Source organism: Schistocerca cancellata, chromosome 5, assembly GCF_023864275.1.
Source record: "Schistocerca cancellata isolate TAMUIC-IGC-003103 chromosome 5, iqSchCanc2.1, whole genome shotgun sequence".
Classification (NCBI taxonomy): Eukaryota; Metazoa; Arthropoda; class Insecta; order Orthoptera; family Acrididae; genus Schistocerca; species Schistocerca cancellata.
This window is the reverse complement of record NC_064630.1, coordinates 585,311,028-585,335,215: the sequence shown is the minus strand read 5'-3', so window position 1 is coordinate 585,335,215 and position 24,188 is coordinate 585,311,028. Positions and strand designations below refer to the sequence as shown.

Sequence of the window (24,188 nt, the reverse complement as noted above, 5' to 3'; positions counted from 1 at the left end):
CAGACATGTGTGCAAGTTGCATTTGCATGAGTGTGTGCATGTGTGTGCATGTGTGTATGTGTGTCTACTGCTGACAAAGGCCTTAATGGCCGAAAGGTATAATTGTGTGAATGTTTTTGTATGCCTATCTCGACTCAGCATCTCCACTATATGGTGAGTAGCAACTTTCCTTCTCTGGTATTGTTACATTCCATCCTGGATTTTCCATTGTTTGATGCATATCTTTCATTGTGAATAGACTTCATTGTCACTGTGAGCAGACTGTCTTCTACAAAATCTATTATTCCAAGGTTGTAAAGGATATATCAATCAAAACATGGGTATCATTGGTGGTTAGTGCTTTCAATATTGATTTTTATAGATACACCTAAAAGGTGGAGATCAACATTTAGGAATGTAGCTAATTGGAATGAGAGGATTCTGAAGGAAAGATCAGAGGTATCATTGCCACCTCTCCAGTCATGAAGAAGTTATCAATGAATTTAAATCAGACAAGCAGTTTTTGATGTTGAATAGATACAAAGGATTCCTCTAATTTTGTGAATACCGTGTTACTGTAGAAGGGCTATATAAGAGCTCATGGCAATGCTGCAGATTTGTTTGTAGGTTTTGTCTTTGAAAAAGGACTAATTTGGAGTCAGGATATAATTGGCAAAATTTATTACGTAAGAAATAGTGGTTTGTCATCAAGACTACATTACTGATAATAACGTACAGTGGCAAGTAAGAATACTATGCCATTGCATGTTTTTGGAATTGTTAAATTGAGTCTTTGTTGTCAGTGACATGGATATGTTTGTTTTTTGAGTCAAGATTATTTTCACTTATGATTGTATCTGAAGTGAATGCTAGGGAGGGACAATGCAAGTGAGTTAGTTGGTCAGATAAACATTCTCCATATTACATTGTGTTGATGACCTTGTAAGGATGCACACACTGAGGTGACAAAAGAAATGAGATACCTCCTAATATGTCAGATTTCCTTTTGCCCAGAGTAATGCAGCAACTTGATACAGCACTGACTCAGCAAGTCATTGGAAGTCATGTCTCTATAGCCATCAACAATTGTAAAAGAGTTGCCAGTGCAGGATTTTGTGCATGAACTGACTTCTCAATTATGTTCCATAAATGTTTGATGAGATTCATGTTGGGTGATCTGGGTGGCCAAACTGTCTGCTCAATTTTCAAACCAATCATGAACAAATGTGGCCCAGTGACATGGTGCATTGTCATCCATAAAAAATCCATTGTTGTTTGGTAATGTGACATCCATGAATGGCTGCAAATGGTCTCAGATTGCCAAAACCTCAGAGGACCCAGTTCATTCCATGTAAACGTGTCCCACACCATATGGAGTCAACACCATCTTGCACAGTGTCTTGTTGGGTCCATGGTATCATGGGTCTGTGCCACACGTGAATCCTACCATCAGCTCTTACAAACTGAAATTGGGAGTCATCTGACTAGGTCATGGTTTTCCAGTAGTCTAAGGTCCAACTGATATGGTCGTAGTTCAGGAGAGACACTGCAGGTGGTGTCATGCTGTTAGCAAAGGCACTCACGTCGGTCATCTGCTGCCATAGCCCATTAACACCAAATTTTGCCACACTGTCCTAACAGATACATTTGTTGTACATTCCACATTGGTTTTGTTGATTTCTGTGATTATATCATGCAGTGTTACTTGCAAATGATATAACGAATATACACCATTTATGAGTGCATTATACTGCTGCATGAGACATCCATATGAATGACTGTTAACTCTGTGATAGTATCCAAAGACATGGTGTAATGTTTCAAATTTGTTCACTAAAATAGTAATCTTTTCCCACCTATGCAACATCAGGTAATCTGAAAATATTTAATTCTAAAAATATAATGTTGTATTGTGAATTGTTGTCTTAAAGCAAGGTGTCCCTTTTGTTTTTTCATGTTCAGTGTACAAGTTTCTGACAGAGTGGTCCAGTATCATCCATTGGTGTGGAAAGGGGCAGCACAGGCTGGCCAATTCCTGGGGTAAATAGAAGAGAATGTTGTCATGAACCCCACTGATAATGCCATTGAGTAAAATTAAATGAATGTATACTGAAATTGTTATACTCCTGTATCTGATCTCAATGTGTGTACATTAAACACGTGTGAAATATAAATGGTGTCATGCACATTATTTCTTATCTGTGTGAAACAGTAACATGTGCAAATACTGAACTGAATATTATTGACCGTAGGTATAGTCAGACTTTACTTTATACCCACACAATCATATTTGTACAGAATAACCAGATGAAAAGGAAATAACTATACTGTTGTGACTGATATCAAGTAATAAGCAGAGTTAATAGCATTTGTAATTATACAAAGACTAATGAACAATAATATCTTTGAGAAGTGATTGTTATTGACATATAACAGGACAATTGTTTGTTTAGCAATTATGAACAATTTTGATGGAAAATTTTAGAAAGTTACAAAAAATAGCTTCCATTCTCTTCGCACTTGGAAAAATGAGCTTGCAATTGTAGTGTAATTTAGTGGAATATCAAGAATTAAATCATAAAAACATCAAGAGAAATAGGAATGTAAAGGGCACTACTAGGTATTTAGTGTTGCTACAAGGTAGCATGTGGCTATCAGTCTAATTGAGATTAATAAAATTAACCTTGTCCAATATATATGAAGGGAATACAACCTCTTAATTCATAGCAAAAGTGCAATGGACAACCTCAACATTGTTACTACCAATCTGTCACTGTCAACATGCCATAATGGTATGATAGTGGTTTGAAAATAACGATAGGGAATTTCTTTCGATGGTATGTTCACAAAATTCAACACCTATAAACCTCATTAAAGACATCTGTGATGCAATCAGTTATCAGGTGAGAGTAAATAAATCACTTCTTAAAAATGCACAACTGCTTGATCTGAGGATTGTCATCAACTGGCATCATCAATCTCTGGCATCATATCATGGATGTGCAGACTCAGTGTCTTGAACACATGAAGCAGTTTCACTAGCCAGGAGCCAGGAGCAATGCATGCTACAAATCCCTTCATATCTCACAACTCAAAGTGAACTGTGGCTTCTACACATCAATAAATAGTGATTTCCATTTTAATTACATCCATATTTAGGTAATAATATCTTTACTTACCCTTATATCTACCAGATAAGTTCAGAAGAGTGACAGCAATAAAATGGAGAAACAATACTTGGATAGCCAGTTGTTAATCATCTAAAGTGCTTTATGACAAGTGTTATTTGTGTGTGTATGAGTCTGTGTAAGTGTGCATGTGCACACACATGTGCATGCGTTGACTGTTCTGTCATCGAAGTTATCTTTACCAGATACCTTATCTGGATGGAATATCCGAATAAGGATCAGTGCTTCAAACTGAGAGAGACGCTGTGCCCAAGGAGAAGGCAACTTAGCCAATGAGGCATCCACATCAGTAGAATACTGCTTCCACCCACTTATTTGCTTCTTGAAATGTTCTTTGAAACCTGAACAAAGATGTAAATGTAATTCATTTTAAGCAAATAGGTAATACATGTTGCATTTTGAATGTCTGAAGCTATGATATTTAAGTTAACTTTCTAAGAGACTTATTTTACTTGAGCTACTGCAATTTCACTCACCACTGAAAGCGGGCAATACTTCTATCTGGCAGAGCATACTCCATGCCTCATTTCTTAGCCACTCAGGAGCAGGGTTAGGCTCTAAACTTTCAACATCAACAATGCTCATGACAAGAAACATGAATTCTTCCCTTGGCAGTTCATCTTGTGCTCTGTAGTGATGCAACAACATTAAATAAGTAGTATCATATATAATCAGACCTACTCCAACTACTTCTGGTAAAATATTTAAATATAGGGCACAAGATTAAATACAACACAAAACAATCATGAACATTTTCATGAAAATGAAAATTACAGAAAGCTTAATTTATGTGCTTTCACTGTGAAATGACAGCTCAATAATATTTCTGGGTAACCAACAAGATAGTGTAAAGAGGGACACTGATCATCTTGTGAGACATTTGGAATCAAAGTTTAGTTTCATATCTGCAAACACAGGCGGGTGCATTGGCAGAGAGTAGTGCACAATGAGGATGAGGGGACAAGAATCGGGAAGAGGTGGTAGGACAAAGGGGTTGGAAACTGTTGGGTAGAGGACGATTTTGGGAGAGGAGAATTTGCTATAATGATTTGTATTTGTATTTGTATCTGTATTTCTTTATTGGTCCTGTAAATCGTGTTTAGATACATATTTTGCACAAACAATGTAGGACAAGTCAGGCTGGTACAGTATATACAACATCATACACATTGTTATTTTGAAAGGATAAACAATTAAAAATTATTCAATACATGTTGAATATTGATGACAATTTAATATAATAAAATAAAATGATAGACTTATTAAGAATATTTGAGCAATTACACTACACTTTTCTGGTACTCTAAAAACTCAGAAACAGAATAGAAGCAGTGGTCAAGCAAGTACTCTTTCAGTTTCACTTTAAATTTTTGTAAATTTTGCATCTGTTTCAAATAGGATGGCATGTGATTGTACAGCATTATGCCAGTATGATACACTCCTCTCTTACAAATGTTTGTACTTACTGTATTGACATGCAAATAATGCTTCTGCCTAGTATCATGAGGGTGGTAATCACAGTTATGCTTGAAGATATTTCCATCTTTTAAAATACTTCCTTTTGTGAAATTTAATATTTCATGCATATATAAGCAAGGAAGAGGCAGTATACTGAGATTTTTAAATATTTGTGTACAGGAGTCTCTGTACTTAGCATGGTTTATTATTCTAACAATCTTTTTCTGAAGCCTAAATGTTTTGTTTGTACCTACGGAGTTCCCCAAAAAGATAATGCCGTACATCAGCAGTGACTGAATACTGCCATGGTACATTGTGATCACAGATGCACGGCTTGTATTTTGTGCAAGGATTCTTACTGCGTACGTAAGTGTGTTTAGCTTTTTATTTACATGGTTAAGATGTGTCTCCCATTTTAGGTTTTGCTGAATATGTATACCTAAAAATTTTGTGTTGCTCACTGATGAGACAGTTTTTCCATCAATTTTAAAAATTGGTCTTGCAGGATGTAGTTTCTGTGAATTGTGGAAATTGACTGTCGCTGTTTTTTCACTCTTTATTATTAGCTTGTTTCTTCTGAACCATTGTGTCAAATTTTGTACTATACCTGTAGCTGTTTATTGTAGGCTTTCCTCATCACATGATTTGATTAGGATATTTGTGTCATCTGCAAAAAATACTGTTGTCCCTTTAGTTATTTTTTTCTGACAAATCATTAACATAAAGAATGAAAAGAATTGGCCCAAGGACTGACCCTTGAGGAACTCCATATCCAATGTTTTGTGCATTACTATAAAAATTACAAATTTTTTGTGTTTTTATGTCTTTGTATTTTATTTGAGTGATCAGTTGACTGTCATGAAGATAGGAATGTATCCACTTGTTTGGCGGGCCTTGTATTCCATAATTACCTAGCTTCAGCAACAGAGTATTATGATTAATTACATCGGAGGCTTTACTAAGGTCAAGAAATATTCCAGACACATGTTGTTTATTATCTAATGCAGTTAGAATTTCATAGCTGACTGTGTTGATCTGCCAGTTCTGAATTCGTGTGGCGCATCACTTATTATGTTTTCTTTATTTAGCCTTCTAAGAAATAGTTTTTCAAGAATTTTACCAAAGCCTGACAATACTGATACAGATCTATAATTTGCAGCTTCATGTTTGTCCCCTTTCTTGTACAGTGGTGTCACTTTTGCCATTTTCAGATTTTTTGGGAATATACCACTCATGAAAGATGAATTGAAAATACCCGTTAATGGTTCTACAATAGATGTTACACTGGTATTTCATCAGTACCTGCTGAATACTTATTGGGTAACCTTTTTATAATGACAGATAATTCCTCAGGTGTTGTTGGAGACATGAATAGGGTTCTTGTAAGAATTTTTGTATCTGACTAGAGTGTATTGCTGTCAGGTTGTGAGTTGTAATGTTTGGTAATCAGGTGGTGTGCTACATTAAAAAGTAGTTGTTAAATTTATTAGCCACTACTGTGGGGTTGATTATTTTATTGTTGTTTTCATGAAGTTCTATATTTTTGTGGGCTAATGATGTAGTACCTGTTTCTCTTTTTATGATACTCCAGGTTGCTTTAGTCTTATTCCTGGAATTTTTTATTTGTTTGTCATTTTCCATTTTCTTTGCTTTTGTTATAACTTGTCCAAGTATTTGTTTATATTGTTTAAAATAGCTGATAAAGGCAGGATTTGTGGTTTGCTTTGAGTATTAATATAAGTTCCTTTTATTCTGGCATGATATTTTTATTCCTGTTGTGATCCATTTATTTGGTTTGTGGACAGAATTTATAAGTGACGTTTGTTTAGGAAAGGCTATTTCAAAAAAATGTTTGTATGTGACCATAAATTTATCAAACTTGTCATCTGTACTGTTTGAACTGTAAACATCAGCCCAGATTTCTCTTCTCAAGAGAGAACAAAAGTAATCTATGTTTTCATTATTAAACTTCCTCACAATAGTTCTAGTTTTCTGGGCTATCGTGTTTCCTGGAATAGCGATTGTTAGTATTTGGGCATTGTGATCACTAAAACCAGTGTTTGCAGTCTGTGTGTTGCAGATATATTTATCGGTGTTTACAAACACCTGATCTATGGTTGTTGCAGAAGTAGTGATTATACGAGTTGGGTTGGTTATAGTTGGTTTTAGGTTAAAGGACTTTAGTAAGTCTTTGATTTCATCTTTAAATTTACTGGCTTTAGAGAAATCAACATTGAAATCTCCAAATATGATAATATTTTTTTAAGGGTGTTGAAGTCCTCTAACAGCTCCTCCATATGATTATAAAAAACTTTTTTATCACCATCTGGTGACCTATATACACAGATGATTAGAGAATTGCTAGTTGGCAGTTCTACTATTGAGAATTCTATGTCTCTTTCTTTAGATAAGCTGTCAAATTTGGTTATGTTAGTGCAGTCTATATCTTCTCAAACATATATGCAGCTACCACCATGCCTGAGTACCGTATTTACTCAAATCTAAGCCGCACTCGAATCTAAGCCGCACCTGAAAAATGAGACTCGAAATCAAGGAAAAAAAAAATTCCCGAATCTAAGCCGCACCTGAAATTTGAGACTCGAAATTCAAGAGGAGAGAAAAGTTTTAGGCCGCACCTCCAAATCGAAACAAAGTTGGTCCATTTTAATATGAGACACAATTTAGGTCGAATGAATGACGATACAACTACAGTAGTTTGGTTCGAGTCGTAAGCTTAGCAGTTAAGCTTTACAAGGTAGCCATTGCTATGCGGTAGGTGCTCCGTCCGTATTGATACGGGTACCCTTCCTTTTTCACGTGCTTCGTCTGGTTTGAATTGATTGCTTATTTTTCTTTGATCTGATAAGTGCCATTTTCTTTGTTATAGGTGTTAACGTCACTCTAAGCTGAAAATGCATTACTGTACTGTGTCATGCATTGTTTGTCATATTCTGATAGTTCGTGTTCACGGCCTGTCGCCGCTCGTGGCATGGCTTGCTTTCGCGCACTACCACGGCTTAAAAGAGAGAGAGGAATTGTCTCATTAGCGAAACAATGGCAAGAGACTGCTATTTATTGTTACTTACACTGCTGCTTTCTTTGATAATGATCAACAAGAACTAAATAATAGACTGCGTATGATAGAAGATGTTCTGAACGAGAGTTTAGCGAAAATGTTTCCCCGTTTGAAAATCTTTGCAGACGCTGCTTTAGTACATTACATTACATTCTGCATAGAAATTAGTCATCTTAGATTTAAAAATCTAGTCAATTGCCGTGCTTCATATCTGAATGTATCACTATTAGCCATAAGAATAATACGAATATAAACAAAACATGATATGTATATTCTTCCGCGTTTGCTGTTGTCTCACTCTAGTTTCGTAGTTTATTAGGCAGATAGGATTTAAATAAGATAGCAGCAAACACGAAAGAATACATCGCAAAATGTTTATATTCGTATTACTCTTATGGCGAAGAGAATACTGCATGTGATTCACAATTCATAAAAGTTCCTATTAGCAACCATCTCTTCTCACAGGTAGAAAAAAATTCAGAACATAGAGTTAGCCATATTGACAAAAATCCCGAACAGTCTTGCCAGTCGGATTTTCGTAGCACATTGAAATGCTGCTACATTCGAAGATGAACAATACGGAATTTGTATTTACTTCGTTGTTTCGTTGGATAATGTATGAAAATGCAGTGGTCGAAACTCGCAAGCCTGTGTACTGTGTAGCGCTACATATTTTCGACAGCAGAAGTTAGTTGTGGTGGCACCTTCCGCTTACTTTGCACTCGATTCTAAGCTGCAGGCGGTTTTTTGGATTACAAAAACCGGAAAAAAAAGTGCGGCTTAGATTCGAGTAAATACGGTACTTCTGCACAAAATGTGGCAGCTAATTGAAACTGAGGTAGGTTTGCTAGTTCTATCATGTCTTTATTTAGCCAGTGCTCAGTAAAGCATAAAACAGAAATATCACTCATATCATTTTACAAGATTTGTATTTCATTCAGTTTATTGGAAAGAGACTGAACATTCTGATGGAACAATTTAAAGTATGAAGCAGGGACTATTTTGTGTCTTGCTTGACCACTTACCTTTTTCTTACATCTAGTATTGTTAGCTGTAAAAAATCCTTCTTGATTTGAGGTGTGGGTGGTGTCTTCTTGCTAGCTGGTTCCCTGGATTCTGGGCCCTACCTTTCATGTGCTGTGGTGCTTCTAATGGTAATCCACTTGTCAAGTAGCATTTGTTTCATTTTAGGCACTTGTATTGCACTGATTTTCACATTGTATTTATTTTGGTGAAACACTGATTTCTTCCGGTAGACTGGTTGATTCAGAGATACATGCATCTGGTTTGTACAATTCTTAATTTTAATTAATGAAGACAGTCTATTGCATACTTGCTCCTTCCCGTGTCTGTTCAAGTGGAATCCGTGACGTGTGAATTTATCATGAGACAGTTTTTCCATTTCAAAGTTTATGGATATTCTACTTTTGTTGCAAAATTTTGAACAGTTCACTGTTTGGACTAAATGATGATTAACCATGTCAATTTTTTTGTTTATATATTCTTTGTCAAATCTTTGGGGAATTGGATGCAAAATGATATTTGTCTTGTTACTGAGTTGGAGAACACTTGGTAACACGTTATCAATGCTTTCCACAATGTTGTTGTAGGAGTCTTTAGTATCGTTCGACCCAGCCATTAAGATAAGAGTATCACTCGCGTTCAAGTCTTCCGCTAATTTGTCAATTCGATTAAAAACATTATGGAGAGGAGCATTTGGTTTAATAAAACTTTGAATGTCATATTTTGTGTCTAGTTTTGTCTCCAGAATGTTTCTGCAGTACTGGCCTTGGCTGTCGCTCACTATTAAAACTTTCAGATTCTGTACTGCATTCCTTAACTTGTAACTTTGTTTCATATGTTCAAGTGCTTTATCTTCTGGAACACTATTGGTATCATTCATTACAGTTTCATTTTCACTGATTGCCATGTAAACACTGCCTTCAGTTACACTTAGACATTGCATTGGCTCTTTACCAGCTGACATCAGAACAGTTTCTATATCTGAAGGTGCACTTACTTGTTTAGACACACTTCTTCTGGATATCGTTGGCATTGCAGATACATTATAACACGAGTGCATTTTTAATTGCGTTTTTAAATTGTGTATGTTCGACGCACTTTTTACGGTACACCACTTTTCACTGCTTACATATTTGCTTAGTTCTTGTTCTAACTCATTGATTCTCACTAGCAGAACGTTTCTATCCTCTTGCAACACTTTAATTATTTCGTCTTTCGATGTTGAGTCCAATAACGAGTTTGTGATTGCCTTGTGGCACCAAAACACAGTTCTTCGTTTTTAATCGTGTAAACATACCTTTACAGTTATTTACTTTTACAGCACACAAGTAGCACAGACTGTACTTATCGCCACCATTTTTTACACATTCCGCACATAATAGTCTCGTATTCATATCAGTTATTGTGAGCTTTGAATATGTTACAATTTTACTCTGTGCCATCTCGAAATTAGTTCAGAAAAGCTGGTGGTGGAGGTGACGATCCAGGTGGCCTGGTTTGTGATGTAGCCATTGAAATCAAGCTCATTATGTTCAGCTGCATGTTGGGCCACAGGGTGGTCTACTTTGCACTTGGCCACCATTTGTCAGTGGCCATTCATTCTGGTGGACAGCTGTTTCATAGTCATACAAACACAAAAAAAGTGCAATGACGGAAGCAGAGCTGCTCTATGACACGGTTGCTTTTGCAGATGATCTGGCCTCTTATGGGGACAGGATAAGCTTGTGATAGGACTGGAATAGGAAGTTGTGACAAACTGGGATCTCTTTACTTCCTCTCTTGTTTTGCCAACTACCTCCTTAAATTCATTTCACTTTCATTGTTCCCTAATTACCATTAACATGCATGAATATTATCTGAATGTCCATAAAAGGGAAAGGTTAGCTCTCAGTCTTAAGGAATATAGCACCAGGTCTAATTTTGTGCTTAGTTTTGTGTATGTAACTAATTTCCTAATTTATTTTGACCATTCCTAATTAATATCTTTTGCTACAGATCATTATATGGTGAAATCAGTAATTGTTTTGTGACTTAGATTCTATTTTCAACTTATAAACAAATATACATTCTGTACTAATTATAAACATTTGGAAGAAGAACTACTAGGATTCTTACAGTATTTATTTGGCTCTATTCAAAAACATATTAGCAAAGCCAGCCCTTAATTAATTCCAAAATAATTACCAGGTTTGTAAACATTATTGTCTGTATAACTATATCTGTTAATTTCATTATTTAAACAAAAAATTCGGCCTAACAGTTAAAAAAAGGAATTTTTTGATGTATTCAGTTAATTGAATGAGTTATGTTCTAACTGTAATTTCTGTAACTTAAACATCAAACAATGTATAGTTGCAGTGCTATTATTGTTTGGATATATAAAGGTCCAATTTTTGGTCCCGAGACAGTCAGTCCACAGCCGATTTTCAGATGTGAAACATGTATTGGTTAGATTAACAACAATGCATCAACTTAACAGTGGAATAAGTGTAACAAAAATAGGCCCTGTGTTAGAATGATTAATAACAATGTCTGTTTAATTATTTTGAAAAATAGTGTTACATGTACCATATTATTCTGCAAGAACTGTGTGGTTAGGTTTTTACTGCTCATAGATGTTCAACAGTAAACTATTGTAGCAGTATGCTGATGTTACCTGCAACCTATTAATGAGGCTTATCAACATTTACCAATAGTGAACTGGCCCTATAATTGCATAATGTTGGGGGATTGTGAACAGTGAAAGTAAAGAACTGTGAAACACAATTGTGCAACTGTCAGCTACATCATTTACAGTAGTCAGTGTTAAACTTCCACCCTTCATTTTTCAGCCAGTATAACAATGCAGTACATCGATACGAAGGGCTATCAAAGAAGAAATAAAGCAGGCAAACATCACAAAGTCTTAATTGGGTGGATTGGGCAGGTCTTGTACCTGGGTCTCTTCGACAGGGAGTGGGGTCTTGTACTTGGGGCTTCTACAGCGATACAATCCCTGTGGCAATGGGTTGGGATTGGGAATGGGCTAGTGATGGAGTAGGATGTTGTGGTGGTTGGGTGGGTGCTGGAACATAACTTTAGGAGGGATGGGAAGGGTCTTGGGTAGGCCATCCCTCTTTTCAGGGGTGATAATAGATAATTGAAATCCTGATGGAGGACAGGGTTCAGTTGTTTCAGTAAAGGGTGGTACTGGTTGACGTAGAGGGTACTCCTTTGTAGTTGGAACTTGTGTGTGGCTCAAGGTTTGATTGTGTGTGGGTAAATGCATGGAAGATCTGTTTGTGGTTTGGATCATGCAGGAATGTGTCATGCTGGGTTAAGGAGGACCAGGTGAGGCAGATGGAGAGTTGTTGATTTTATGAAGGAATGATGATAGGATGTCTTGTTCCTGAGTCCAGATTGTGAATATATCATCAATGAACCTGAACCAGACTATGGGTTTGGGGTATTGGGGCTAGAAAGGTTTCCTCTAGAAGACCCATAATCAGGATGGCGTAGGAGGGTGCCATGTGGATGTCCACATCTGTGTCATGGATTTATTTGTAAACCTTCCCTTCAAAGGAGTTGTGTGTGAGGATATAAAGTTAGCAGGATTTTGAGCAATGAAGTAGTGGGTTTGGAGTGTGAAGGACTTCAGGAGAGGCAGTGTTCAATAGTGACAAGACAAGGGACATGATGGATGTTAGTGTATAGGAAAGTGGCATCAACAGTGATGTGTAGTGATCAAGAAGGTAAAGGGGTGGGCACAGTAGAGGGTCGGTGAAGGATATCTTTGGCATGGGAGGTTAAAATTCAGGCAAATTGATTGGAGGATTTGTCAATGAGGGTCAAAATTCTTTCAGTGGGAGCACAATAACCAGCTTCAATGGGGTGCTCAAGATTGTTGGGTTTGTGAATTGTGGAGAGCATATAGAAGGTGGGTCTGTGGGATGTCACAGGAGTAAGGAACAAAATGGATTTGGGGGAGAGGTTCTGGGAAGGTCTTCAGATTCTAAGCAGGGACTGGAGGTTATGTTGGACTTCTGGGATTGGATCACTCTAGCAGAGTTTAGAGGTGTAAGACAATTGGCAGAGTGCTTCCTCCAGGTAGTCACTATGATTCATAATGAAAGTGGTGGAACCTTTGTCTGCAGGTAGGATGATTAGGTCAGGGTCTGTTTAGATACTGTGTATGACTGTCCATTCTTCTGCTGAAAGTTTGGTGTCCTCAAGAAGGAACCTAGGGAAGGATGGTGAGAACTAGTTGGAGGTAAGGAATTCCTGGGATGTGACCAAGAGGTTGGTTACATGTGAGGGGGAAGTATCACAATTGGATCATGGTATAAACTAAGGGTGGGAGGTTCAATGTTTGGATTAGGTTAACTTTGGTTGGATGGGTTTTGTGGTAAAGAAGTCTTTCCATTGTAGGGATCAGGAGAATGAGAGTACGTCTTTTACAAATCTAACATGATTAGATTTGGGTTTAGAGCTGAAGGTGACGTCTTTCAGTAGCACTGAAACTTCCCTGGGGTTGAGGATATTGTTGGGAACGTTAATAACATGATAGAGGGCTTGATGAGGAGTAGGATGGGGGATTGGAGTGGGTTAGGGATTGGATAATGATTCCCCAAGACAGCAGTATGGTGTCAGCAGGCAGGATAACTTATGGAGGCAGTACCTGGAATGCTCTTCCAGGTGCTGGAGTGCAAGGGATTAAATTTCATTGACATGATGCATGTAGTAGGGATTTACAGTAATCCTGGGAATGGATACCTTTGTGAAGTGGCACAGAAAGATGGAGCTGGAGTACATTGTGGCAAAGATGGCATTGGGGAAACTTCAAAAACACCAAACACTTCCTTCATCAATTCGCCACCATCCCCACCCCTTTACCTTCTGGATTTGTACTTGTAATTGTTGATGCCACTTTCATATACTACAACATCCCTCATGCCCATGGCCTTGTCACTATTGAACACTCTCTCTCCCAATGTCCTTCATACACCTTACACCTTGTTAACATTATCCTAACACAGAACTACTTCTCCTTTGAAGGGAAGGTATACAAACAAATCCACAGCATAGTCATGGGCATCCACATGGCACCCTTCTATACCACCCTGTTTACAGGTCATCTAGAGAAAATCCTTCCTAGCCTCACAAAACCTCAAATGTACGTTCTGGTTCAGGTACTTAAACAGTATCTTCATGATCTGGATTCAAGGCCAAGAAACCTATCTTCATTCCTTCACAAACTCAACACCTCTCCCATCTGCTTCACCTGGTCGTCCTTAAGCCAGCATGCCACATTCCTGGACATTGACCTCCTTCTGTCTGATGGTTCCACCCACACCTCTGCCCACACTAAACCCAACAACCACCTACAGCACCTGCATTTTAACAGCTGCCATCCCTTCCAGACCAAAAAATCCCTCCCGTACAGCCTGGCCACCTGGGGATGGCATATCTGTGGTGACAAGACCTTCCTTCCCCAGTAAGCTGTAGGTCTCACAAAGGCCTTTGTAGACAAGCACCTGACTCCAGGCCTAGTCCGGAAACATGTTGCATGTACCATATCCCCACACATCCCCAATCTTCTCATTATTCCCAGGAACCAGCAACAATGGAGCACTGCATTCATCATACAGTACCTTGAACAACTGAACAGCATCCATCACAGGGCTTTGATTATGTATCATCAGGTCTTGAAATAAGTGACATCCTATTGGAGATCCTTCCCATCCCTCTTAAAGTTTGTTCTGTCATCCACCCAACCTCCACATCATTATAGTCCATCCCTATGCCACTCCCAAATCCAAACCCTTGCCACAGGGATAATATCCATGTGGAAGACCCAGGTACAAGACCTACCCAATCTATCCCTCTGGCATTTCCTATTCCAGTCCTATCACAGGCTTATCCTATCCCATAAAAGACTGGCCACCTGTGAAAGCAGTCATGTCATGTACCTGCTCTGCTGCAATCATTGCACAGCTTTTGTATTAGTATCCATCTGGCATTTCCTATTCCAGTCCTATCACAGGCTTATCCTATCCCATAAAAGGCTGGCCACCTGTGAAAGCAGTCATGTCATGTACCTGCTCTGCTGCAATCATTGCACAGCTTTTGCATTAGTATGACTACCAACCAACTGTCCACTAGGATGAATGGCCATTGCCAAATTGTGGCCAAGAGCAGAGTAGACCATGATGTGTTCCAACATGCAACTAAACATAACATGCTTGATTTCAATAGCTGCTTCACAATCTGGATCCTCTCCTACACCACCATCTTTTCTGATCTGCAAAGATGGGAGTTAGCCTTACAATATGTTATCTGCTCCCAAAATCGTCTTGGACTCAACCAGTGTTACCCTACTAACTCACACTAAACCCTCCACCAAACAGTTTCCATCCACTCTGTCAAATCACCACCTCCCAATTAATATCCCCTCACCCTCATTGTGTGCTTCTTGCTGATAATGCAACCTTTGGTCTTTACCCTTCTCTGCTCCTCTCTTTTACTGCTCCATATCCCACACCCTTCCCCCCATCCCATCCTCCACAGCGTTCTGACACTGCACCTAGCAGCCTTGTCTTGCCACCATCAAGGCCCTGCATGCTCCATCAGACAGCACTCACTTCTCTCCCTCCCCACATATGCTGCTGTCCCACCCCCTTCCCTGCCACCATTCTGGATTACTGCTTCCATTCACCACAGTTGCATTACTTCCTCATAAGTTTTTGGCATCTTTGGGAATCGCCACATAAAGAAACTATTTTCAAAAAGTAGTACCTATAATTTTTCCTTTTTTTTATTATACAGCTAATAGTTAAACAGACTTGATTTTTTGTCCATTGTAATTTTGTTTACTCCTGTTTTGCTATCTTTTAAGATGATACAGGGTAACACAGAAAAAGAGGAACATTTCCATAATCCAATAAAACTAGAAGTGATGAACAAAAGAAATTGTTGCACCATCTGTAGTTTCTATGGATGAAATTTTAAATCAAGATGAAGAATTCTGCAAACACTCTCCTGGGACATTCCAACCACTGCTGCTTGCTTATGAATTGAATGCTGTGGGTTCCATAAGACAGACTCACGTATAACATCAATGTTTACTGGAGAATGCACACTTTTTGGTAGTCCTGTTGGTCGCTTCTTGAGGGCAGATGCAGTCTCTTCAAATTTATTAATCCAACATTTTATCGCATGTTTCAAAGTAACGGCAAAATGATGTCCTAATTTATAAAAATGTCAAAACTCCCTCTGTGCCACTACCAAACTATCGTTGTTTTTATAAAACATTTTTATGGCTGACGCACACTGTTGTCCATTCCACTGATCCATGATTACTGAAATGGCAGACTGTTTACTCACTAACTGTCACGAACCACAGTGCTGCCACCTGGCCATGGTTGCCACTAGTCATTTCAAACATTCCCGTTATTCTGTGTCACCCTGTATTAAACATGTGATAACAAATTTTGTTTTCTAGTATTAGGTGCATCTGTAAATGGGTGTTATAGCAAAAGGTACGGTCAGTTGGAGGATTACAGTAATTAAGTAAACATTATGTACTTGGTTTGATTAAAGTATATATTCAGTCACCAGTTGGCATTCATTTCTTCAACAGCATATAATCCCTCTTAGCTACCAGAACATAAAACACCACGTTATAAGTAAGTAGTCAAAGTGGCAACATCTATGTGTCGCTACTAGTCAGTTAATGTGTCTCAAACAATTAAAATGTTAGCCACGAAAAATGTACATTTTGTGTCCAACTAGTTTGACTCCACATATACTAGAAGATAAATATTCAATATATATTGTCTAGGACTGTGACTTTTCACATGGTTTATACGTTTAGACTACTGGTTGGGACAAAGTTGGTAATCAGACAAAGATTATTGCTCTATAATAATATTTCAATGTGAAAGTAACTCTTGTCTTTTTCAGGATTAAACTACTGAACCAATTTTGCTGAAATTTTGTATGGTGATAACCTGAATTCTAGGAAGAGCATAGCTTACTGTATACAAGGAGTAGTGCAAAATAGTTACTGATTTGAGGAATATTATGTGAATTAGGGAAAATTTTTTTACTCGTTGAAAAAACTATTTACTCCTTAACTTTTAAACTTAATCACATTTGTGAAAATTCTTTTATTGGTTGATATATTCCACATAACACAGTTCAACATAATAAATACAATTCTTATACAATCTTCTACATTTTTAATCCGTAATTCCACAACAATACTATTAAAGGCGAAAGTAACTCTGTCTGTTATGTCTTCATGACTAAAGCCCTGAACCGATGTGGATGAAATTTTATATGGAGAAGATTTGAACCATGAGGAAGAACATAAGCTTCTCTAGAAAGTAAGAAGAAGAAACTTGAGGAGAAGTAGGGAATGGAATCTGTTTTTCCATCAGTGAACAAAACCATGTTAAATAATTATTCAACATTTTGCTTAATGTACACCTTGTATAATATATAGCTACTTCAGTAGCACAGCTCATAGGTATGCACTTCTCCCCATGTCCTTCTGCACTGCTCTGCTTGGCTGTGATGAGCTGCATCATTGTGTATTAATTCAGCTAGGAGTGGCTGATACGGGAGTGCAGCCTTAGGTAACACCTAACTGTAAATAAAAATGAAAGGTGGAGTGTGGTGTACATTACTTCACATTATTCATCAGGTATTTCCACATTTGAAAGAGAAATATCATCAACCAGCTTCAACCTTTTATGAAGGCTTGATATCAGGTGAGCAATCATTAAAAGTGGGAGATCGGACCATGTAGGACAGAGCACAGTACCACTGTGTTCCAAAAAGCCATATGCAATAATGTGATTTTTCAGGTGCCTATATTTTGAGGTCTGTTGAGCACAGAGATAAATGGGCAAGTGATTTGGATAGCTCTTGGCTTAATGACCATTTGTATACCTATTGGAAGAATGGGGATACTGGAGCTATCCTGTAGTACAAGGTTAAAATTGAAACAGTACATGCTTCCTCCAGCCCATACAAATTGAGCATTTCAGTTGGTTCTTTTGTATTAGATGTGGTCTATGGTGGGCCTTAGATGGCTTATGAAAGTACCATTTGTTCATAAGTGATTCTTGAGAAAACACAAAAAAAAAACCATGATTATTGGATACCAAAAGTACCAACTGAGGGGATGGCCACTTCTATAATTTCTGTGCAATGCAAATCATCAACATTTTTACCATATGTTCATAAGGTGATGTTCTTGGGGAACCCTGAAACTTTTTTATCATTATGCATTACTGAGGGCCAGAGGTTCAATGTAACTTTACTTGCACACATAAAAAGTGGACATAATGTCTGGTCTGAGGCGTAAATGTAGTTTTAACTGCCATAGTGAACACATGGTAAGGGTTCTGGCATCACTGCAAGGGTTCTGTGGTCACCAAATTATGATTTTAGTCATAATTTTTTCACCAATAGAACTTTATGAAGTGTATAATGGGAATTTCACACCTTTACAGTACGTCTTGATCTGGAAATTACTCAATGGTGCCATTTGTCAGTGTAAGCGCCATACAAAAAAATATTTTTGTAGTACAAAATTCTTTACACCTGCAAATCAAACACAGCAAATTTTTTATACTGTAGGTATAGCCTAAAAATATTCTTCATTTTTACTTATAAAGTAGTGTAAAATGAACATGTGTTGTATGGGCGACAATTTTGTGTTAACCTATATTATGGGTTATTTGTTGCTTGTAGTGTCAAAGTTTTTAAATGTAGCAATGAGATCAATCAGTTTTTAACAAAATAGTATAACTGGGGAGTTAAAAAAATCTAATCACTAACTGGTGGCAGAACACACACATAAAAGAAGCGGTAAGGTTTTGGAGCCAGTGGCTCCTTCTTCATGTGAAAGGTTTGAAGGCGAAGCAACCAGGGTGAAGGAAACTGACTAGAGAGGTCTACGAAAAGGGGTAGATTTTGGGAGAGTTACAGTGAACCATGGGTCAGAGGAGACTTACCAGACGGGATGAGAAGGAAAGACCGATTGTTAGGAACTGCACCAGATGAGATTTGAAAACCTGAGACCTTAAAGGCAGAAGACAGGGTAATATGCAAGACAGAGGTTACTGCTTAAACATCATGCACAAGTTAATAAGAGTGAAGAGCTAAGTGCATTCTATGTAACAGTGGTGGGAGTTGGGGGGAGGGGGGGGGGGAGGGTCAAAAAATAGGCAGTTAAGAAAATGAAAGATGTAGAAAACTAAACAAAGTGAAGAAAGGAGTTGTTACTGTGAAGAAATGTTTAGACAGAAGAAGTCAGCATAAATTAAAGCCAGTTGTGTGATGTGAACGAAGGACATATTGTTGCACTAATTGCCACCTGCAGAGTTCTGAGAAACTGGTGTCTGGGGGAAGAATCCAGATGGCACATGCGGTGAAACAAGTACCAAGGTCATGACTGTTATGTTGTAGTGCATGATCTAAAATAGGATAGTGAGTGTTGGTAGTATACACCCTCTGCCTATGCCCACTCATAACTGATAATTTGATCGTGGTCATGCTGATGTAAAAGGCCAAACAGTGCTTACTTAAAAGCTGGTATACACTCCTGGAAATTGAAATAAGAACACCGTGAATTCATTGTCCCAGGAAGGGGAAACTTTATTGACACATTCCTGGGGTCAGATACATCACATGATCACACTGACAGAACCACAGGCACATAGACACAGGCAACAGAGCATGCACAATGTCGGTCAGTGTATATCCACCTTTCGCAGCAATGCAGGCTGCTATTCTCCCATGGAGACGATCGTAGAGATGCTGGATGTAGTCCTGTGGAACGGCTTGCCATGCCATTTCCACCTGGCGCCTCAGTTGGACCAGCGTTCATGCTGGACGTGCAGACCGCGTGAGACGACGCTTCATCCAGTCCCAAACATGCTCAATGGGGGACAGATCCGGAGATCTTGCTGGCCAGGGTAGTTGACTTACACCTTCTAGAGCACGTTGGGTGGCACGGGATACATGCGGATGTGCATTGTCCTGTTGGAACAGCAAGTTCCCTTGCCGGTCTAGGAATGGTAGAACGATGGGTTCGATGACGGTTTGGATGTGCCGTGCACTATTCAGTGTCCCCTCGATGATCACCAGTGGTGTACGGCCAGTGTAGGAGATCGCTCCCCACACCATGATGCCGGGTGTTGGCCCTGTGTGCCTCGGTCGTATGCAGTCCTGATTGTGGCGCTCACCTGCACGGCGCCAAACACGCATACGACCATCATTGGCACCAAGGCAGAAGCGACTCTCATCGCTGAATATGGCACGTCTCCATTCGTCCCTCCATTCATGTCTGTCGCGACACCACTGGAGGCGGGCTGCACGATGTTGGGGCGTGAGCGGATGACGGCCTAACGGTGTGCGGGACCATAGCCCAGCTTCATGGAGACAGTTGCGAATGGTCCTCGCCGATACCCCAGGAGCAACAGTGTTCCTAATTTGCTGGGAAGTGGCGGTGCGGTCCCCTACGGCACTGTGTAGGATCCTACGGTCTTGGCGTGCATCCGTGCGTCACTGCGGTCCGGTCCCAGGTCAACGGGCACGTGCACCTTCCGCCGACCACTGGCAACAACATCGATGTACTGTGGAGACCTCACGCCCCACGTGTGGAGCAATTCGGCGGTACGTCCACCCGGCCACCCGCATGCCCACTATACGCCCTCGCTCAAAGTCCGTCAACTGCACATACGGTTCACGTCCACGCTGTCGCGGCATGCTACCAGTGTTAAAGACTGCGATGGAGCTCCGTATGCCACGGCAAACTGGCTGACACTGACGGCGGCGGTGCACAAATGCTGCGCAGCTAGCGCCATTCGACGGCCAACACCGCAGTTCCTGGTGTGTCCGCTGTGCCGTGCGTGTGATCATTGCTTGTACAGCCCTCTCGCAGTGTCCGGAGAAAGTATGGTGGGTCTGACACACCGGTGTCAATGCGTTCTTTTTTCCATTTCCAGGAGTGTATGATGTGTCATTTCACAGGTGGCTCTCCCTTTGGTAGTATATGTTTTGTCAGTTACAGGGCTCGTGTAGGTGGGGACGGTCATATGGGTAGGAGTCATAGAGTAGGGAGCTTCGTGTCGAAGGAGTATATGGTCCGACAAGAATATTGCAGAGATCAGGAGGGCGGCAAAATATTATTCTAGGTGTGGTGGTCAAAATATCATACAGAATGGATCTCATTTCAGGACATGTTTTTTGGAAGTATGGCCTTGTCAAATTACCTGATTAATTCATTCCAGGCCAGGATAATATTGAGTGACCAGTGGTGTGCTCTGAAGTTGTTTTTTGGAGAGGTCAGCAGTAGCAGGATTGGATGCGATGGCCCAGAAAATCTGCTTTTGGACTAGGCTGGTGGGGTAATTACACCCAGTGAAGGCTGAGGTGATAATGGTAGTACATTGCTGTAAAGTGTCTGCATCAGAACAAATACGTTTGCCTCGAATGCCACAGGATAATACTGAGTGACCAGTGGTGTGCTCTGAAGTTGTTTTTTTGGAGAGAACAGCAGTAGCAGGGTTGGATGTGATGGCCCAGAAAATCTGCTTTTGGACTAAGCCTGTGGGGTACTTACCACTGGGTCCAAAAGCTTGCCTAACTATAACCTCCTTTTACATGTGTGTTCTGGTGCCACTTGGTGCATAAAGTTTTTATCTATCCAATTAAAGTATTTAAACACGTTGAAGTATATAAAAAAGAAGGACACCAGACAAAAATTACTCCTGTCAGAGCACAAAAAATGCAAATATATTCATCTTTAAAAGACTCTTACAAAAAAGTGGGGAACCAGCTGCCTCAATGCTAAGTCCACCTTCCTCATCAAAAATTTTGGCATGCTAACATATTCACATTTTCTTGTGCAGTAGGAGAGAGACAGTTGTGTTGAATAGAGGAGACAGTGTCAATGGGAGAGAAAGAGAGAGAAGACAGTGGAAATTAAAAAGAGAGATGAGCGAAACCATACAAAGGCAATGGAAAGTCTGGACTCTCACGAACCAGAGAACTTTGGTATATATTATTTATATGTCTTCTCCAATCACAGAAATTGTACAAGAAACTGGTCAACATGTCCTTTTTGTGCAAGATGGAACCCAACCACATTACCATCTCAAATTTCACAACACACTAAACAACAGAATTTCAAATGGTTGTGTAGGCAGGGATGCACCCGTCCCCTGGCCTCCCATAAGTCCTCTTCTTACCTCTTTGGGCCTCTTTTTCTGGGGCTTTGTAAAGAACATTGTCTATACAGAAAAAATTGAAATTTGAGGCATTTCTGGGAGAAAATTTGGACAGCCATCATGACTAACACCAGAGCTACAAAAAATACAGCATGGAATTGAGTATCATTTTGATGTGTGCAGGGCAACAAATAAAAATCACATAAAAACCAGTTAAGGTAAGAAACAAAATCTTCATTTTTTCTCCTCTTCAGTTTGACATTTAAATTGTTTCATTATCTTGTACAGTTTCTCTGTAGCACTTGTTCAAAATAGCAGCACGTTACATAATGGTCAAATACGGAGGAACTGTGTCTTGTGCATGGTCCTGTGGCCATACAGATTCATTCAAATGAGAATGGCAACTCACTTTGCAGAATATATCCATAAATGAGTCCTACATGACAATTTAATAATACTCCAGCCCAAAGTGAAAGATTGTTAATCTCTCATAACAACACCTAAGTAAACAAAAACATGAAACTATGTCCCAGTTTCAAAAAAGGTTACACATATTGTATCATCACATGAGAAAGTACATTCATCATTTAACAGGAGCAGAATTAAATAGATTAAGACAGTTATCTGCAAATGCTTCATCTTTTATTAACATCCATGGTGCATTTCAAGTGTGTTCTACAGTCTTAAGTTATAGTTGTAATGCCTCTTAAAGACAGTTATTCTAACATCCCAGTTTAAGAAATTTACGCAATTACCATTCATAATTTATTTTCTGTGCTCTCTCTCTCTGTAGTCATCTTTAGGTACAATGCAATGATAAATCATTTAAAGATATGTATCATGTGACATTTAGTTCTTACTTGTACTGCTTACATTAGGGTAAATATGGAACTTTCATTTTTACTTACATCAAGATTCTGCTGCAGAGAATGAAAGAAAATGTCAACTTATCTCTTTCAAAGAGAGACTGAGATACTTGCTGATAAAGACTGATAGTGAATGTGTCGGTAAGCAGCTTCAGACGTTCCTCTATGCTCATTGAACCTAAGCTAAAGGCAGACAACAACAATAATTGTCATAAAATAACAGTAACAGTAAAAATAAATCTATCACAAGATAAAAAAGTAGAATTAAATGATCATCATTTTCAATATAATCTATTTCATATTTGTACATTAGCTCAATTATAATGCTAATGTGCCCATGACTAAATTTTTTACATATATTACATATAAATAAAATGATGTCATGTTATAAACAAGGTAAAGATTAATAACAGGCAATGAGTACATTAAAGTGCTCTCACCTACAATGGTTACAAGCAGTGCATCCATGCAAACCAATAACAACACCATGATGTAATTAGATAGCAAGTATAAGAAGAAGAAGAAGAAGAAGAAGAAGAAAAATAAGAAGAAAGAATACAAGTATATACTGAGTTAAATGCTTATATACCAGTGAACAACTTGAAATAATATAACAAGAGATAATTACTACTAAAACACAAACTGTAAAAGGTCATGCAATTCAAATGTTTAAGTACCAGAAATACAATGACATTATGGAAATCAGGATTCATCCACCTACAGACATTGGAATAAACCAATGTTGAAGATTGAAAATTTGTAATAGACCGCTCCACTTCTCTAGAATGGTACCACAGAACAGACATAAAGTGAGAACAGCCCCGGGTACTTTCAGTGTGGATGCACCACATCTTACGAACCCCAGTGGGACTTGGTGAATGCTACGAGCACTGGGGCTAATTGATTGGTGTTGGTGTGGGTGGGTGGGGGGGGGGGTGAGGGAAGGGGGGAAACACCTTGTGCTTGACAGGTTGAGAATTTGGGTTGCAGGGGAAGCACGTCGGGATGGGGAGTTAAGGCAACTGATCTAGAGAACCAGAGCATCAGAGTTTGAGTCCCAGTCTGGCACAAATTTTCAACCTTCACCATTGATTTATTCCAATGCCCATCGGCAGCATAAGTCCTGATTTATAGTAATATAGTTTCTTTATGGCTGCTGTATCAGCAGTGGTGTCTGTCTTGTCCAACATTTCTGACAGAACAGACACCATGTAGCTATACAGAAATAGTTATTAGAACAGAAACATGTACATAATATGATGGTCTGAGTCAATTTGAGAATTCCAAGTATTTTTAAATAAGATACCAAGCATCGGATAATATATAATAAGTTTCTCCATTCAGCATGCATCATTTTGGAGTTAATCTAATGGCA

General features: G+C 38.9%; 1 protein-coding gene across 1 annotated transcript in view; it reads right to left on the bottom strand.

Annotated features, from left to right (window-relative positions):
• Positions 1-22,986, bottom strand: part of LOC126188700 (dynein axonemal heavy chain 12-like) — a 30,036-nt gene extending 7,050 nt beyond the window's left edge. The window contains exons 1-3 of the mRNA XM_049930308.1: positions 22,856-22,986; positions 3,644-3,795; positions 3,357-3,508 (exon numbers count right to left, since the gene is read on the bottom strand). Coding sequence (XP_049786265.1) covers positions 3,357-3,508; positions 3,644-3,795; positions 22,856-22,986 — 435 coding nt within the window. The remainder of the gene's footprint in view (positions 1-3,356; positions 3,509-3,643; positions 3,796-22,855) is intronic.
• Between the last annotated feature and the right edge of the window lie 1,202 nt (positions 22,987-24,188).